The sequence below is a fragment of the Pelobates fuscus genome, chromosome 9 (assembly GCF_036172605.1).
Source record: "Pelobates fuscus isolate aPelFus1 chromosome 9, aPelFus1.pri, whole genome shotgun sequence".
Classification (NCBI taxonomy): domain Eukaryota; kingdom Metazoa; phylum Chordata; class Amphibia; order Anura; family Pelobatidae; genus Pelobates; species Pelobates fuscus.
Genome location: NC_086325.1, coordinates 157,615,848 through 157,636,169, shown reverse-complemented (window position 1 = coordinate 157,636,169; position 20,322 = coordinate 157,615,848). Strand labels below are relative to the sequence as shown.

Sequence of the window (20,322 nt, the reverse complement as noted above, 5' to 3'; positions counted from 1 at the left end):
ACTATTAATAAGATAAGTATAATTTTAGTATAATCTTCCATGTGGACACTCTGTATAGCTTTTACAAGACCATGGAAATTTCCAACCTTAAAAAAAAGCATTCTAGCATTTGCCCCTCCCCTTTGGTCATGTTACTTCCTGTCTAGCAAAATAGCGCTCTGTAGAGACTAGCGTTAGAGAGATATTCTAATTTAGCTTTTGCTCAGTGGCTCCTCCCCTTATGGTGATGTCACTGTCTAGCCACGCTGGTCTTTACAAGGCTTGGATCAAGGGAAACATTCTAATGTTTACTTTGCAGCCCCTCCCCTTTTAGTGATGTCATTTCCGGTCTCTGCCATCTGACCCACCTGCATCTATGCAGAAGACTTCTCTTTATGATTTCAGCTAAATTAATTAGTTATTTCAAAATACAGAAAATCATGCAAATGTTTAATTTGCATAATAAAACTATATAATTAACTAATCTATTTATGGTCATTTGGAGATTTTTTCCAATTACACTTTTTTGGTCTAAAATGTGAAAATCACCCTAAATTCACTTAACATTCCCAACAATTCTCACTTTCGCGGTAACTGTGTAAGATAGAAAACTTAATGGACTGGGACACTGCTTTGGGTAGAATAAGACACCATTCGAAAGTGACTAGAGTGGTCACACGAAGGAACGTGGGTGTTTGGGGGTATAGCAAGGCGATTGGCTCACTAAAGCCTGAAGGAAGCGTAGCTTTGCTTAGTTTAACTGTCAAGTCTAAAAACAATGAACATATTAAAATATGAAACTCACAGCTGGGCCTTCTGGTCCTGACGGGCCTTCAATCAGCATTCCCTGGAGGAAGAAACATTGGTCAGTCGGAATAAATAACTTATATCCTGTCTAGTGCTGTGAATTCTCTCTACGTTTGTTATTAGGATCTAATTTTTAATGCAATTAATGATTTTAACTGCTGCAATCTGCTAGTCTACTAGACAAAAGTAGCATGTCTATATCTTACTGCACAATGACAAACAACCACATTTGTGGATCCTATTCCCTCTGGGAGACTCATGAAGCACTCACATAAAGTAAGCAATATGGTGAGAGTTATGAAGTTGTTTTTTGGCAGGTTGGCTCTGAACACTGAGAGAAGCCGACATAATGTAATCTAACGTTCTGACTGATGTACACAGACCAGCCCAACAGAACCAGACTGGGTCAGCAATCGCTGCCTTTCAGCACTCATCAACAGAGTGTGAAAAAGTTCAGAAAAAAAATCTTCCACTCTGTACTATTAGTGTTAATCACAAAATTATGAAATTTAACAAATTGCATCCCATGGGAAAACAGAGGTAAAAGTAGATCATCGGAAAAAATTCTCCAACTTGATTATTTTGGCCTCAGTGTTTCCTTTGAGATTTAGTTTTCAAAAAAATTGAGTTTAACAAATAAATCTGAAAAAATTTCGAACGTCTTCAATGCCCCCAACTGGTCATACGAGCTAATGAAGGATACGCAAAACACTATTTGGTCACGGCTTCAATTATTCAAATTTGAGCCCATGAAAGGGGGAACCAACAGACAAACTAACTCCTTGTGGAAACAAATTAGTACATCAGAAAACACGATAGTCAAATCCAGGTCCTCTCTTTTCATATGACTTCCCCTTTTTATTCTTAAAATTAACTTAATTTTCAGTAGTTAGAATGAAATATAGGAGCACGATTTCTGAGAGCTGATTAATGCCAATTATACCACCTGTTCTGCCCGTTCCCTATTTAAAAGCACAATGTGTTGTATCCTTAATTTGGTTTCCAGATCTGTCAGTAACAAACCTTCCAGAGCTCTTCCAATTTAATAGTCTTTACGACCTCTGCTGGAAGGTTATTCCATGCATGCACAACTCTCTCCATAAACAACAACAAAAAAAAGATTTCATGACATAACATTAATATTTGCATTCATTCATCCTGAAGTTATGGAACCTCGTTCTAGCTACAGAAAACCATTTGTATCATGTTAAATCCCTTGATATATATTTGTGAACTAACATCTCTTATATCCTAAGTTACACATGTTTTAGGCATTTCCTTGTAAGTCTGTGAGCAGGGGATCCTTTACCTGCTGCAGCTTGTTGTATGAATATTCAAATAAATCTGCTTACTAACATTACAATTCATCTAGCATAAGTTTGTCTTGTTTACCTGTTGTACAGCGCTGCGGAATATGTTGGCGCTATATAAATAATTGTAGAGTTGTGGCATTTCTTTAATTTCTTAGCTTGAGATAATATTAAACCAATCAGCCTCCTCATAGACAACGCTCCAAGATGGACAAGGTTGTAACATGTCATCCATACAAAAACTTACTGAAAATGCGGTACATCTTAAAAAATAAATGCTAATTCATTTTCAAGTAAGGGGCATATCTTACATTGTATTAAAAATGGAAATTTTATTCAAAAAATATGGTAGAGTTTTCTATATTTTAGTGAACACTAGCATTAAGCACTAAAAGTTTTTGCACAGGGTCTCCGGTCTTTGCTTCCCTGCATGAATCCACTTATAAATGTAACAATCTTCAAAAAAATATTTTACTATATTTCTATGTGTGTGCGAGGATGACAGGCGTTGATTGAACTGGCACTGTTGTGGTCCTATCCAAAAAGGTAGGTCCTGCCACTATAGGTAGCTACTCTGACCAACCTCAACCAGTATAGCTCATGTACGGAGCATTGTTGAAGTTGAACAAGACAAAACGTTTAATTTGCATAAAATGCCACGTGTTGTGCCTTTTTCAGAATGGATTCATGGCAGATTGTGGGCGGATTGTATATATTGAAATAGAGCACGCTTGTACAAAACAATGAATAGCACTATAATTATTTTTATATGATGGGTTCAAATAGAATCTTAAACGGTAAAGAGACTTGTTAAATGTGAGGCCTGGGTAATCACTATAGCAGGCCTTGTAGACGTGTCGGTAATTATAAAACGAGAAACCAAAAACAAAATCTGCAGTATAACTCATAGTTATGACAAGTGGGCCCCTGACTGATTTGTTTAGGTCCCATACCCTCTGTGGGTGGCATAGCAAACGTGATTAGTGTTTAACACTTAAACACATCCCACCTAACTTGTTTACCCTCCCTTACCCACAGCATCAGCTGTTCATGAGAGATTCCCACAGCTTTTACTGGCCAAATGCTTAAATTCTCCAGAATCTTTCATTGTGTACGGATACAGCAAATTAACAGAGGGAGGGTTGGGGGGTTGTCAGAGGGAGGGTTGGGGGGTTGTCAGAGGGAGGGTTGGGGGGTTGTCTATGGAGTGCCAAACGTTGCCTAACCCTGCTCTCAAGAACTGTTTTCTGTTGGGTTCTGCAACAAAAGTTGTTTCAGACATGGAGTCACCATATAAAATGAATATTAGCTCACGCTGTAAAATGGAAATTGCTACTCCTGAAACCAAAAGGCACGGCTTTGGTTTGTGCTCCTAATTGCATACAATTAAAACAGACACTAATGCAGGGCTACTAATGGAAGCTTCCATTAGCTTATTCATGATGGAAACATCTGGGGATTCTGCCAGGATTTATTCGGCTGTTTGGCTTTTTGGACATCTGGAAATCTCTTGACATGTAGAGAGGCCAACTGTTTACTTTACCTTCAACAATGAGTGCTGCCAAATTGTCACATATAGTTAACCCCGTCATTACCGAAGGGTCTATATCACAGGGCTCGAAGCCAGTGTTAACTCCAAGGGTACTCAATTAAAGCAACACTATATACATATATATATTTATTTTGTTTACAATTTGTTACAATTCACTAGATATACCCCCATTTTTCCCTGCATGTTTTCTTTAGGGGTATATTAAACCTAGTCACAGTTTCAGTCTATGTCCCAGGGAAATGACAAGTCTGAGGCTTCTCACTGAGAGGCCTCTGCGCTAGAGTCTACGAGCATGGGCGCACATGTTTATGGCTTTCCTATGAGAAGGAGGGAAGGCATTGACGCTCTAGTACAGCGCGCGTGCCACTGTGGAGCTAACGGAAGTGGCAGCATAACTGTCTTGTTATAAAAGTGCCAATTTCTATTGACTCCATACCATATAAAGCACTTCATCAACCAATTTCAGGGCCAGGGTTTGAAAAATAACGTTGTTGTGTTATTCATGACATGCCACTGGTCCTAACGGGTAAACATTGTTTCCATATTGATGAATTTAAAATTAAATTGCATTCTGAGACAAATTCAACATGTACGTCAAAGCTTTGGGTGAATTGTTCTGTGAACATATTGAAAGCAGCCTTATTGCAATGTCATTTCTAAGACTGACGGTTTTTAATAGTGCCACTAGACGATACACCGAGTACCCTTAACCCTAATGTCTATGGTGAGGGAATCTGCAGGATGTAGGAAACTAGCCACATGTGATAGAAGGTATATCTCCACTCAAGATGCTCTGTGTATATCTTGGTTGAGGTGGGTAGCGGTTACAGTCCACAGCATCCTACCTTTATTTCAGGGAACCTCTAGGTATAAGGGAACCTATAGGTAGGAAGTAGAGTTGCAGAATGGGGTACACCTCTCATTTGTTCCTCACACATATTGTCAGAGAGCATCGTAAAAATTCGGAGCTTCTTGGAGCGATAAAAAATCAAGTTCTAAAATGTTATGTGAACTTTTATATCAATTAAAGTGACATATTACCCTCTGCAGTAAAATAAACAAATATTTAAGCCATTCCACTCCTGCCAATAAGTTAAAATGTGCAAAATGATTAACCGGGTCAATGCCAGTGGTGATGTCAGAAAACTCTTGTGAGAGTGAAAGGGTTAAATATCTGTTTAATCCTTTAGTTGTTGCCATTATCAATACCCTAATTCTGTCTATGCATGTATGTGCAATAACATTCATTACTTCAGTAACATAATTTAAAATCAGAAGCTCACAATTTGAGCCTCAAGCAAGTGCTTATACCTCATTGTGATAAATATTTATTTATGTTTTGCCATTCACAATAACAAAGGTGTCAACAAACAGATTGGCGGAACTTTCCGTACATCTACATAGAAAGCTAAAACTTACAGGTTCGATGATAGCGGGTTCCCCTTTCTGTCCCTTTTCTCCTCTAGCTCCACCCTGAATCTAGAAAAATCACACAAGGTAGTTAGTTACAAAGAGCCAAAATACAAAATGATGAACCAGTGTTTTTAACAATACAGAACAAACATAAAGAATATAAAAGAACCAGATAATAGCTTGAACCAAATTTGCTAAAATGCAGGGACCAGTTTTGTATGAGAGTGTAAAGCAGGAGCTATAAATGTTTCTTAAAAAAATATCTAATTTGGAGGTTGTATTCTTATAATGGATGAGATTTCTCAGGCTTACAGTTCATCCTTATAAATCTATTTTGGCACAAACAGATACATGTAGAGTTGCCAGATCTGTGTAGACACATGACTTCTTCATGATGTTGGGTATATCATGAAAAGTAAAATAAGTGAAAAGTATACCCTTTGCCTCTAAAAACATACACAAATAAAACGTCAATAAAATTACTCATGTAATAAATGCAACAGACTAAATAATAAAGTCCAATAATAGTCTGTGCAGGTCCCTTTGTTCCCGATGTTTTCTGGTGTTACTCCATGATCAAATAAATATGAAAAAGCAGAGAAAAAAAGGGGTAAATTAGTGATACACTATTTCACTACAAAAAGGGAATCCTTTGTACAAATAAAGATATTAATAAATTGACTTTATTTGAATCTTAGCTGGAAGCTAAGTATCAATGTAAAAAAACTTCACATAAATTAAAATTGGAATTAAAACAAACTCCAGATATCTTAAATGAATAATAGTAAGGCTTCGTTACGGTATGCCTACTAGTTAGTACAGAAAGTGCTGGGTGCAGACCTTATGCTGTTCTCGGCGTCCCGAGATCAGCAGTTCAGATGTTGGTTTGCTGGTAACAGTGAAGGTGAATGCTCCCCAGGCGCTGGCTTTCTGTGATGTGAGTTGTGTCCCTCCAAACGCGTTTCTCCGTTCCAACGGCTTTATCAATGGATGCAGACTTTTCAGGTAATTGCCGCTTTTATAGCGGACTCTGATTTTCATTTAACACTTAATCAAAAACGGTGTTTTTGATTAAGTGTTAAATGAAAATCAGAGTCCGCTATAAAAGCGGCAATTACCTGAAAAGTCCGCATCCATTGATAAAGCCGTTGGAACGGAGAAACGCGTTTGGAGGGACACAACTCACATCACAGAAAGCCAGCGCCTGGGGAGCATTCACCTTCACTGTTACCAGCAAACCAACATCTGAACTGCTGATCTCGGGACGCCGAGAACAGCATAAGGTCTGCACCCAGCACTTTCTGTACTAACTAGTAGGCATACCGTAACGAAGCCTTACTATTATTCATTTAAGATATCTGGAGTTTGTTTTAATTCCAATTTTAATTTATGTGAAGTTTTTTTACATTGATACTTAGCTTCCAGCTAAGATTCAAATAAAGTCAATTTATTAATATCTTTATTTGTACAAAGGATTCCCTTTTTGTAGTGAAATAGTGTATCACTAATTTACCCCTTTTTTTCTCTGCTTTTTCATATTTATTTGATCATGGAGTAACACCAGAAAACATCGGGAACAAAGGGACCTGCACAGACTATTATTGGACTTTATTATTTAGTCTGTTGCATTTATTACATGAGTAATTTTATTGACGTTTTATTTGTGTATGTTTTTAGAGGCAAAGGGTATACTTTTCACTTATTTTACATATCATTTACTCAATAGGTTGTCAGGTTTCCTATTACATATACCCTCCTCCTTAGAAATTAAGTAGCGCTCCACTTTTTGCACATTATTAGCATATCATGAAAAGTGTTACCCTGTATTATGGAAGCATTCATAAGGTACAATAATTATATCAACCATTGAATCAATGCAGTTATTTTGGTAAATCCTAGTTAATTCGTTACTTTAAAGGACATTGGGAAAAAATATAAGGATTGTGCATGCTACAGAGCAGAACGTTTTAAGTAATGATATGTGTCCAGAAAAACTCAGTACAACTGTCAATCCTAGATTAGTGACATACAAAAGAACAAATCATAATTCTGAACATTAAAGTCCCATTTTAGATAAAATTGTAATCATTGAACATACCTCAATTTCAGTCGTCTGTACAGCAGGCAGGCCTCCTATAGTGTCGTCGCTATCAATAGGGTCCCTGGTGTCATAATCAAAGTATGGATCATACGTATCAATGACCTCTTCTGTGAAATCCGTATCGGTGTTACCTTCTGTCTGGGTTCCACCTGAGCTACTATGTGACGTATCCTAAAATCAGAGGGAGGGTTTAGGAGCAGGTTCCATATTAAGAGGACACTAAAATAGACACTCAACTGCCTAAATACAAAAATAAATAAAAATCACAAATTCACTAGTGGTATATCTAAAAACAACTTGTATAATCTGCAGATCTCTTGTCTGCATCCTTTGCAAGCCCTCCCCTTCTAACCCCGCCCAGACTTTCTGTGGCTGTCCAATCACAGTCTTCCCAATGAAGCTCAATGAGAAGTCTTTGCAAGGCAGATGCTCTGGACAATTGCTGCCTCTTTTGTTTATCTCCACTGAGCTTACCACACCAGGAAGTAACAGGACCGGTTGTCTGATTGACAGCCAGGAGGGTGTAACCGGGGTAATTTATAAAAGTGTCAGTTTCTATTGAAATATGCAGGAAACATTCAACAAATAATCTGTATTCACTGCACATATTTTGTCCTTAAATTTGAAATTCATTCTGAACTCACTTTAAACTCCGCATCCACAATCTCTTTGGTCTTCTTTAAGAGATGCCCCCTGTCTATAATAATATATAGACTTACTGGGATAATAAAGTAAAAATATGCAAATAGGAACACAGCAAATAGCAAATTCCATTATGTTTTGATGTATCGCTGCTTCTTTAAGTAGGGAGTTGGGCCAAAACGGACGGCAAACTCACAAATTCTTAATGATATAATATAAAGGCACATTAAGGCAAAAAATAGGAAGAAATAATTACATTTGATGAGCTTACGACGCTGTCAACTGAACTTTCAGAGCCACCTCCGGTACCCGCTTCAGAATCGACAACGCTTTCTGTTTCCTCTCCTTCGGAATATGAATCTTCATAACTTGGGGTATAGTACTCCTCATTCACTTCATAGTTATACTCTCCTACAGATGGAGTTACTGTTTCAATGTTAGATTCTACTTGAGGAGCTTCCGTAGTATAAACAGCAGGGGCCTCAGTTGGGGTAGACGTTGTCTTCTGTAGAATAAAAATGTTGATTAGTGTTGGGAAGACTGTTAATACAGAGTCATTATATAATATTGCTTGGGGCTTATCAACTCAACACTTAATATTTTCAAACTACGAATTCAAGTAAATGTAATATTGTTTAGATCAAAATATTATTAATGATGTAGAAACATTATTTAAACTATAAAAATACCTTCACTATAGTATTTAACAATTTAGATTCCCGCACCCCTTGCATCACTGTCAAAAGGTGATTTTACTCACCTTTCCTCCCATGCCCCGGCTGGCCCCACATGGCTCCACGTTCATGGCTTATCATTAAACTTGCAGATCTCAAGCAATCCAATGCTTTCCCATAGGAAAGCATTGGGAGGCTATTGCACATGCGCGGCAAAATTAATGTTCAGCGTCTCCATGCAGAGCCAGGAAGAACCTCTAGTGGCCATCTGAGTGATTGCAACTAGACGTGTTAGTAGGCACCAATGTAAACACTGCCATTTCTCTGAAAAGACAGAGTTTACATTAAAACGCCTGCAGAAACAGGTTTTGGCCCCCGGAAGCACTACATTAAGCTGTAGTAGTTTGGGTGACTATAGTGTCCCTTTAACGAGATTAGTTCACCCTTTTACATTAAAAGAAAATATATATTCTGGCATGTCAGCTGCTCAAAGACTCTGTATCCCATTAAGCTGAGCCGGGCATTGTCCTACTTAAGGGGAATGGTAAAACTTACAATATCTTAATGGGTTTAACTACAAGGGTGTCATTTTCTGTACAAGAAGGGTAGCTAGAACACAAGCACATAACCTTGGGAATTTTACAGGTAATGAAGAGAAATAAATTGTAACAGAAGATGTTGTAGAATGTAGATCCATGATGTATCCCAACAGCAGACGTGGTTGAAAGGAGCTAAAAAAAAATCTTGCTCTACTGTCTCCAAATGAAATGATGCAATAAAAAGATTAACTAAACACTTAATTCTAGTGAACCTGAATTACAAAAATTAGATAAAAAATAGCTGATTTGCAAAAATTCTCAAACTTCTCACAGTTTGACTAGTTTAGACGAAGGTTTTCCATTCATCTTTTAATTCACTACAATGCGTTGTTCGTAAATACTGTAATGAATATATATGGACGCACAAACACATAGTCTTCACACGTACCTCTTCAATTTCTGGTTCTGGTCTCAGTACTTCTGCATTTTCTTCAGCAGGTTTGGAGGTAACAGTTTCTGTTTTTTCATCCGTATCTTCATAATATGGATATTCATAATAATAACCCTCTCCTTCCCCTTCCACGGCTTCTTGATACTACAAAATACACATCAAGGGTTCAACAGCCACCCAACAAGGTGAAAACAGCTTCATAAGAGAGATAACAAATGTGAAATGCGTCTACGCAAACATCTATAAAAATGCCATTGGTGGCTACACAAGGAAGTCATACATTGTAAAGTGTTACTAAATGAGATACAAAATGAATTTATAAAATAGATGTGAAATGCAAAATGTAGCTAAACATGACTACAATTTAGTGCAAAATGCAACTACATAAGACATCCATTAAATATACAGCTACGCAGCAGAGCCACAATCCACGACATGACTACGCAAGCCATACACTAGCTTTGAAATGTGTCTACGCAATACATTTTCGAAACAAAAAACATTAACATGCAAAATAGCCATCTTATGAACAATACAGCCATTAAGTATAAAAACAGCCAGCAGATATGTGTGGAATATACAGAATAGAAGTCCACTACCTATAAAAAAAAATGGAGATTTAAGGGTCCCCACCTTCAGATAGCCATAATAAACAGGAGCTTCCTTAATTAATTCAGTGACTGCTGTCCTTGTTTCTACCACAAGTGGTACAAGACAGCCAACATCTGCAAAGCATGACTAGGCCACATCGCAATAAAATGCAAGGCACGACTACGCAACACATTAATTAAATACAAAATGCTGCTACAGCAAAACACATTTAAATATAACATGTGATTATGCAAAATAGCAACAAAAAAATACTAAGAATAGCAATAAAATGTAATATGTGATTATGAGAGCTAGCCGTTGAAGATTTAATGTGAAATATAGATGCAGGATATTTTGAATGTGAACAGTGTTAGTTCCAAACGGAGTGACACACTATGACCTTTAGGTCATTTTCTTTTTTTGAACTCTTAATTATTAATTAACCTCGATCAGGGTTATTTACTAAAAAAAGTGAATTGCTAGAAGAATGTTTTCAAAGTGAATCTTCCATTTTTGGCCAAAATAGGCAATTTGGAGGCATTCTTCAAGCCAGCTGTGTTTGCAAATGTTTAGGTCTAAAATTTTAGATTCACAACAATTTACACTTTAGTGAATGACTCTATCAGTTTCAGAAATATGCCTTATTTTACTGTCATTTTTGACTGTGATTTGATACTAGATACTTTATCATTTTTGACTGTGATTTGATACTAGATACTTTATCATTTTTGACTGTGATTTGATACTAGATACTTTATCATTTTTTACTGTGATTTGATACTAGATGGACATACATATTTCCCTTCCATTTCTCAAAATGAGTCTTGAGTCTGGTACTTACATATTCGTCTGGGTTAGGGTCTTGAGATTGGGTGGCATCGGGCATGGCAGTGTCACAGTCTGGGCTGTAATGTTCACAGTAGTCAAAGGCCGCTCGATGGTCCGAAACAATAAGGAGTTGCTGGATTTCTCCCTATGGAATAAAAAAAATGAAATACAAAGTCAGATAATGGATACAATGTAGTGATTTCATGAAAGCACATGAGTTTAAAATTAAAAGTATGTAATAAAAGTATAAACACAGGGACAAATGCTAAATAATGATGTGTCAGTATAATAATATCCTTTTTTATTTTGAACCAGATATCGCCCTATCATCAGGTCTAAGGACTCCTGAAAACTCTTGTACTACTCCGGTAAAATGAATTCGAAGATGTTGTCATTATACATTAGTTTATCTACTAAACACAGAATTGTAGTGAATTATAAATCAAATAGCCAAATATCCGACTAAAATAACTAAGCAGTGACTAGCTCGGTTGGAGTTTTCTTTCTAAATCGTCTATTATTGCCTGCATTTTGAAATTTGTTTTACAATTCATTTTAGTTTGTTGATTACTGAAAAAAACACTGAAAAAGTGTTATTTCCCATCTACAAAAAAATTGTCTAATAAAAAAAAAAAGCCCTTCATTTTATATTTAATTCACAGCAATTGCATTTGTTATTCCTATAGCATTTGGCTGGTCCATTACTAAACCATAAAAATAAGATGAGCAAATGTATCCATTGAAAAATACGTACATTTTAGCACAACACTGTTCTAAAATACACCGTTATAATCTTACATGTTCTTTGCTTACTTGTAATTGTTTATATGCTGTTTATACCATTTTTTGTTGTTGTTGTTGTTGCTAAACTCACTAAGACACTGCCCTTTCCTAACAGTCGAGGCTGTAATTAATTTAATTGGCTACAAGCAAAATTGAGTCAACATAATGTGTTTTACACCCCACCTCCGATAGACTGGAAGCTGATTTGAGCAGGGTCCTCTTCAACCTATCGTTCCTGTAAGTTTTCTTGTTATTGCCCTATTTATAGTTAAATCCCCCCTCTCATAATATTGTAAAGCGCTACGGAATCTGTTGGCGCTATATAAATGGCAATAATAATAATAATAATAACATATATCTTCCAGATATGCAAAGCATTTATAACGGCTCTTCACTGCTCTCCATCATTAAATGATGACGTGGCATTTTCTAAACAGACTAATTATCCAATCAGCCCCCAAGATCTAATGACAGGGAAATATATATTTTCCTAGCTATACATACTTGCCATTAAACAGAGCCAATACAAGGATTAGCCAGTCACGAGTTATGATTTTATTCCATACTTATGACTTTGCTATCAATTACTTGGCAGACATTTTTAACTAAATTGAGAATGCAGTCGTGATTCCAAGATAATCCTGTTTAAGAAGCTACATCACAGAATGGACACTGGGTTCTGTATATAGAGAAACTTAGGCATAGGCAACCTTCGGCACTCCAGATGTTTTGGACTACACCTCCCATGATGCTTTGCCAGCATTATGGGTGTAAGAGCATTATGGGGAATGTAGTCCATAACATCTGGAGTGCTGAAGGTTGCCTATCCCTGCTAGGGTATAGTTCTGAAAGTGGACTGATTAGCAGTAACATTCCGTTGGTATCTATTGTTATCGCTCTACCATTAGATTGTTGCCCTAGAACCAATCTTTATAGGGAACCCCCACTGGATTCTTGTAATAGTTCATTTATCAGTATTTGATTTTTTTTAATATCCAAAATGATGTAAGAAATTCCTTCTTTAACGTTTGTCTGAATAATTCTACCCATGGGATGGCACATTTAATAAATGTACTCCACTAATGGTGGAGAGTGTGTTCCACAATGTAAGGGCTGCATGACTGTTACATAGTTATAGTTACATAGCTTCAGTCTTTCTCACATCTGTCTTTGCTGATGATCAAAAAGAAGGGAAAAACCCAGTTTGAAGTGCTTCCAATATTGCAACAAATGAGGGGGGGAAATCCTTCTGACCCCAGAACGGCAGTCAGATCTATCATTGTATCAAGAAGCTATTACCCCAAAAATTAAAATCATATGCCTGAATATGGTGTTTTTGCAAATATTCATTCAGTTGCTGTTTAAACATCTGTACGGACTCTGATAAAACCACCTCTTCAGGCAGAGAATTCCATATCCTTATTGTTCTTACTGAAAAAAAAAGACTAAATCTCCTTTCTTCCAGTCTAAATTAATGACCTTGTGTCCTATCCACAGCCCTGTTTATGAATAGATTTTCAGACAATGGCCTGGACTGCATTAATCAAATAATCAAGTGGACTGCAGCTCTGGAATAAAAAGTAGATTTTCAGCTATGGAGGACTACAAGCTCTATAATGCTCAGCAACCAACCTTAGAGGAAACATACAATGCCTGTTGCTGGCTGTGCATCACAGGATGCCTGTTAATATTTCACAGAAGAATTCATGCATTTACAATTCTCTATTTGTGTAACATTTTCCTTGATCCTTTACCAGCTATTGATCTCATCTCTATGTAATTCAGCTCAATCGTAGCATAACGATATGTTGTAACGGACGTCGAGCTGAACAGAAACACAGAACCTTCCTTGTATCACATGAACTGGTCAAATAGAAATGTACTTAAGATCAGATCTTTTCCAGACAGTTTGAAACAATAGCCCATGGGCTACAAGGATTTAACCTTTGTTATGTCTGGAAATGGAACAAGCTCTGACTAAGGTTGACCAAGTCTGGTGTCTCTTGACCTGAAAAAGCATTATCAGGCATATTGTATCCTAGGCCTCGGTTCACACCCTCTGTTTGGATCTATCATGAGGAGTTGGATCTCACTTCCTGACTGCTTAACCCTCTCATTTGCTTTAAAAAGTATATTGCAAACTTTATCGCAAACTTTATCTCAAACATACACACATGATTTCACATGTGAAAGCATATTACAATCTTTAAACCAAATGCCATTCCTTAACCGCCCATGTTCAGACCTTGCAGTTACTGATAATTATTAAAACTCCAGCTAATTGTCTCTCATTTATTTAAGGATATATCTGCTTGTGAGTCACTATGAGCTAACTTCCAGACCTCCCACAAAAAGGGACTTTCCCTTTCACGTCAAGCTCATATTGTCTGGCACTTAGCTTAATGGGACAATGACAAACGTCATGACCACAATTTCAGTCAGAGAAAATGCACACCTTGATACATAATATCTGCATTGACTTCAAACATCAAGATACACCTACAATATACAAACATTATAGAATAGTTTTTCATTCTGGTCACTGAGAGCTAGAGATGTTGCTGGAGGTCTTGCTATCCCTGACTAAAATCAAGGAATCAGCAGAGTGTCAACTCTATCATCCCTCTCTATGGTGTTTTCCCAATTCTTGCAAGCAGCAGAGCAAAACATCCAGTTTAAGTTTGTAGGAAGTTTAAAAATGCATTGTGGGTATTTTCTGCTAAGACCATAGAGACAAGAACTAGCAGACGATATAAGTGCAATAAATTAGCAGCACTAATCTATACCTATATCCAGTGCTCATAAAGTAGTGAATGACTAAAGATAACAAGAGCCTTGTTTTGAGTAGAGAATCTTGGCTGAGCCATTAGTACTCAAAATAAACGAATGTCAGTGTTTATGTGCAGGCTGTAACCCAAAACTAGATAATGAGCTCATGTTGCAAAGCCGAAGATAAAGTAATAATGGGTTAAGTTAGAGAAGGAAAGTAAGCAGGGTGGCAGAATTGGGCTGCCCTTCCAAAGTCTTGAAATTGTTGATTAAACAGACTAAGGCAAGAATGAGCATTCAATTAGGCAGGGTGCCCATTAATGAATCAGTGTCTGAATAAAATCTGATATGTCAGCATGACACAAAGCAGCCATGTTGTAGAAACAAGTTCTGATTTAAGAAAAATAACCCAGAAAAATGTGGAACTCGGAATACGTATCATTTGGTTACAAGTTACAGTTACTGGTTCAAAGGAGGGAGTTGATACATGGCCAGTAGAGAAAGTGTTGCAACATTCCAACTGCGGAGTATTCACCATAGAAACCAGTGGAGTAATCTGCAACATTCCAATGGTGATTGCTCTATATATTTACTGCTGTTTACCTGTTTTCTGATCAAAATGATTTGATAAATATTCATGTTTTCCACTCCCTAAGTTTATAACAGGGGTAGGCAACCTTTGGCACTCCAGATGTTGTGGACCACATCCCCCATAATGCTCTTACATCCATAAAACTGACAAAGCATCATGGGAGGTGTAGTCCAAAACATCTGGAGTGTCGAAGGCTGCATACCCTTGGTGTATAAGAAGAGGAAGCCTTATGTATGGTACTGTATGAATGGGGTGTAGATGACTTAAAGGACCACTATAGGCACCCAGACCACTTCAGGTCAATGAAATGGTCTGGATGCAATGGCCCTTTAGTTTAAACCCTTCAATGTAAAACGTTGCAGTTTGGTGGACATGGTAATGTTTCTATTATAGGGTTAAATACAACTCTAGTGGCTGGAGTGACTCTAGTGGCTGGAGGCCGCTTCCGCGATTCTCACTGTGAAAATCACAGTGAGAAGACGCTGGACATCCATAGGAAAGCATCGAGTAATGCTTTCCTATGGGCTGTTTGAATGCGCATGCGGCTCTTGACGCACATGCGCATTCGGCATAGAAGCATAGAATGTGACGGCAGATAAGAACCATTCGGCCCATCTAGTCTGCCCAGTTTTCTAAATACTTTCATTAGTCCCTGGCCTTACCTTATAGCTAGGATAGCCTTATGCCTATCCCACGCATGCTTAAACTCCTTTACTGTGTTAACCTCTACCACTTCAGCTGTAAGGCTATTCCTGACGTTGGTAAGTGGCTGAAGGGTTTTTTGTTTTTTTTAATTCTTTATTTTGGCGTGCATAGTGATTACAAACATACCGGTACTGCCACAACAGCAGGTGCCAGCCATTAATCGACATAGGTTACATCTGCACATTTTTTGTTATACGTGTCATGCTTGATTCAGGGTTAAACTACAGCTTATGTCAGTGTAACAGGTAACATAAAGCATTGAGGATCCGGACACATACTGACATTGAGATTAGGTAGTTAGACAATACTAGTAGTTGAATTTTTAAACTGAAGAATAACTGGTTTTTAACATTAGCAGGCAGAGACATAGGAGAGACACAGAGTTGAAGTACTGCAATTATGGACACAATATCATAGGGTTTTCATCGTTGTGTTTTGTACATGACTGCAGGAAAGACAAAGCAGCGAGTTAATAGGTGGTGCACTCTACCCTAGCCATTTTCTAGGCACTGGATTGTCACAAGCTAATATTCGGTTAAGCTCATAATGTAGACTATGCATGGTTATTTATGTCAGGTATTCCAGGCTGCACTATACATACTACGTGCAACCTTGCACTCTCGCTTTATACATCATATGACGGGTCTCAATGCCCAAACCATCGCTTGCAGTGTCATGGTATGTGGTAAGGGCAGTCTAAGACCGCAAACAGCGCCCACAAAAGAGATCGAGAACTAGTTGAGCGCCTATGATAATACATGTGAGGTAGCAGGCCTCGACTGAAATTGACTCGTGTGTAAACAAAATGATAAGCTGTTGCAGTGTGATAAAATTAATGCAAAATTATAAAAGTCAGCTCTTTTTACGCGTCCACCAGGTTAAGTGTGTTTTGCAGGGTCGTCTATGTCGGCATCATCACCGGAGCCGGCCAGCAGGCGGTCCGGGTCTTTCCTCCCGCTCAACCGATGCCCAGTCTATGGAGGGGAGTGTAGTCGCTTTGCCGCTGGCTCATAGTGCTGTTAATCCGGTCATCTGTGATGGGGACCCGAGGTGAGGCAGGATGCTGTGGGCTGTTGGATCCTAGAGCGTCCAAATTGTGATTATGGGAGTAGAAGTCCCGGGGGTCTGTGAGTTGAATCATATGCCTTCTTTCCGCCCCTGCCTGCCGGAATGAGAGTGGTGACCGATAGACGGTCCGGGGTGTGCCGGTCTGCTGGTTCAGGGGCTGGTTCAGGGGCTTGGCTGGCAACAATCGGCTCGGGTGCTGGAGCCGTCGCTTTAATTGGGCTTTACCTCGCTTGTGTTTGCGTGGAGGGGGATTCCCGCCAAAATGGCGTCGTGTTGCCGGGCGAATCCACGCTGCCACCTCCCGTATCGCCCTCATGTAGGCCGGTCTCTGAGTGTGTAGCGTAGTCCACAGGCTGGCACATATCTTGTCAAAGAACACCCCTATGTGCTGGGGTGGTGTGTGGAGTATGCGGTTTCTGTGAGACCGTGCTTGTGCCGCCATCTTGACCAGGGGTCTAGTAGCTTCTCCTCGTTTCAGTCGTTATCTCTCGTGTTGGTCGTGATGTGGGGGTGGGCATCCCCAGCCGGGACCGGGATGACCCCCGCCGGTCCAGAGGGGGGGGGGTTGGAGGTGAGTGCTGTGTGGGTATCACCTGCGAGTTTACCATCCAGGAGAGCGGCCGCCTCTCCCTGGCTCGGTCGCGGTTAGGCCTCAGGCCGGGATTGTAGGGACCCGATGGAGTACGGGTGTGTGTCTGACATCAAAACGATTCCCTGGGCCTCCCCCACTCAGTAAGCTCCTTCCCAGCAGTGAGTGAGCGATGGATCGGGGTTTTATCCCCTGTTTTAGTCGTCGGTGAGCAGGAGCACTCGTGGAGCACGTCCACCCTGCTAGGAAGCTAGGCTCCGCCCCCCGGCTGAAGGGTTTTAACCCCTTCATCCCAGCGGGAGGGGGGCCATGAGAGTGGGGGACACAGCTAATAACCCTATAGTGCCAGGAAAACAAGTTTGTTTTCCTGGCACTATAGTGGTCCTTTAAAGATTGGCTGACTAGAGTGGTAGTATCTTCACAGCCTTAGAACTAGGAACCACGGGTTCAAATTCCAGTAAGTGCCACTGGACAAGATACTGTCAGGGTACCTGAGGCCTCTACCTCTAAGGGAGGTAGAGACTTGGTGGTGTATCCGTCCAGGCGAGCTGTCTCCTCCGTTCCTCGCGGTTCATCCAGTCACTTAAACACCGGCCGCGAGGAATCCACGTCCTTTTCTAGCAGGACGCTCAATACGTGACGTCATGACGCTAGCACGAGCAATCTGTCACTCAAGTGTCCGATATCCAATCGGTACTTGTCAGAGGCGTGATTTCCATCCAGAACCAGGGTATTTAAGCTTACTCCTTACTTCAGCTCATTGCCCTGTCGTGGTTCTAGCTTGTCTAGTCACTCAGTGCTCTGGTATTCTAGTTTGCTCTATTGGTTTTGACTCGGCTCGTTGTACTACCCTGTTTCTCTGTTATCCCTTGACCCGGCTTGTCTCTCGCTTATCTGTCTTCTCGTTCCCTCGACCTCGGCTTGCCTCTGACTATTCTTTACTCTCGGTACGTTAGTCCGGCCATTCTAAGGCCCGGTATACGTACCTTTCCACTCTTTGTACTCTGCGTGTTGGATCCCTGTCCCGATCCTGACATTACGACAGGGCCTATGGATCCTGCAGGTACAAACAGTCAGCTTGGTTCTTCGGATCCCAGGTTTGACGCCATGGAACATAGGATGGATCAGATGGCTTTGGCACTACAGGCACTTTTGTCTCGTGCTAGTAATCCACCTGAGGAGACACGTACTCCTTCTATCTCTCCTGCAGTCTCAGGTCTAGAGGTAGCCACTGTAGGTGCTTCTTCCCGTATTACCCCACCAGTACGTTATGGCGGGTCACCGGAGAAGTGTCGTGGCTTTCTAAACCAGATTAGCATCCATTTCGAACTACAACCCCGCTCTTATCCTACAGATAGAGCAAAGGTTGGATTTATTATTACTCTGCTCATTGAAAAAGCTTTGAGATGGGCCAATCCTTTATGGGAGAATGATAATCCACTCGTCTATAATTATAATGCCTTTGTAGCTGCGTTTAGAAGAACTTTTGACCCTCCTGGCAGAAAGGTCAATGCAGCTAGATTAATGTTGCGCCTTAAACAGGACAATCGAACACTTGTGGATTATGCACTAGAGTTCAGATCCTTGGCGGCAGAAGTTAAGTGGAACGAACAGGCTTATATAGATGTGTTTCTGAATGGGTTATCAGATGTAATTCTTGACGAGGTCGCTACTAGAGAACTCCCTGAAAATTTGGAGGATTTAATTTCTTTTATATCTCGTATTGATGAACGCTTAAGAGAGAGGCAGAACACTCGAGATAGGACCCGTAGACCCTCCTTTAAACTAGCGCCTACCTTTCAAATCTCTGAGTTCGAAGACTTACGTATTCCTGAACCTATGCAGATAGGCAGTACTCATCTCACTGAAAGGGAGAGACAGTACAGGAGAAGGGAGGGTTTATGTATGTATTGTGGAGTCAGGGGTCATTTACGCCTAAATTGTCCCAATCGTTCGGGAAACGCTCGCACCTAAGTTCCTCTAGAGGACAGGCCTTGGGTGTTTCTACTTTGTCCTCTATTCACAACTACAAGGAGCTCAGGCTTGTGTTACCCGTTTCTTTAAAGTGGGAGAAGGGAGTAGTTAAGACTATGGCACTAATCGATTCTGGAGCTGCTGAGAGCTTTATAGATCAGGGTTTTGCTGCCAAGCATGCTATTCCATCCCAGTTAAAAGAGACACCTCTGGCTGTTGAGGCCATCGATGGTAGACCGTTACTTGAGCCTGTCATTTTTCATGAGACCATACCGATTAACTTGACTGTTGGCATCCTGCATAAAGAGGATATATCCTTGATGCTCATTTCTTCTCCGTCTATTCCCATAGTTCTGGGGTACTCCTGGCTGAGGAGACACAACCCTATTATTAATTGGGAATCAGGGGAGATAGTTTCGTGGGGAGAGAATTGTCAAGAAAAATGCTTGCGGAAGGTCTTACCTCTTGGATTAACTAATACATCGAATACCTCTGACAATCCTACAGAGACACAAATTCCGCCTCAGTATCTAGATTTAAAGGCAGTATTTGACAAAAAGAAAGCCGATACCTTACCCCCACACAGGTCCTTTGATTGCAAAATTAACCTACTCCCTGGTACCATGCCTCCCAGAGGTCATGTATACCCATTATCTATAAAGGAGAACTCAGTCCTAGAGGAATATATTCACGAGAATTTAGACAAGGGATTCATCAGGAGGTCCTCCTCCCCTGCCGGGGCTGGATTTTTTTTTGTTAAAAAGAAAGATGGTTCTTTGAGACCTTGTATTGATTATCGAGGCTTGAATAAGATAACCATTAAAAATGCCTACCCGATTCCCTTGATCACCGAACTCTTCGATCGTTTGAAGGGTTCTACAATTTTCACCAAGTTAGACCTCAGAGGGGCATATAACTTGGTGAGAATCCAGCAGGGACATGAGTGGATGACGGC

General features: G+C 39.8%; 1 protein-coding gene across 2 annotated transcripts in view; it reads right to left on the bottom strand.

Annotated features, from left to right (window-relative positions):
• LOC134573240 (collagen alpha-1(V) chain-like) overlaps positions 1-20,322 on the bottom strand; it is a 185,796-nt gene that overhangs the window by 88,919 nt on the left and 76,555 nt on the right. For both annotated transcript variants that reach the window (XM_063432852.1, XM_063432853.1), the window contains exons 5-10: positions 10,901-11,032; positions 9,466-9,612; positions 8,061-8,309; positions 7,160-7,333; positions 5,068-5,127; positions 785-826 (exon numbers count right to left, since the gene is read on the bottom strand). In XM_063432852.1, the coding sequence (XP_063288922.1) occupies positions 785-826; positions 5,068-5,127; positions 7,160-7,333; positions 8,061-8,309; positions 9,466-9,612; positions 10,901-11,032 (804 nt within the window). The remainder of the gene's footprint in view (positions 1-784; positions 827-5,067; positions 5,128-7,159; positions 7,334-8,060; positions 8,310-9,465; positions 9,613-10,900; positions 11,033-20,322) is intronic.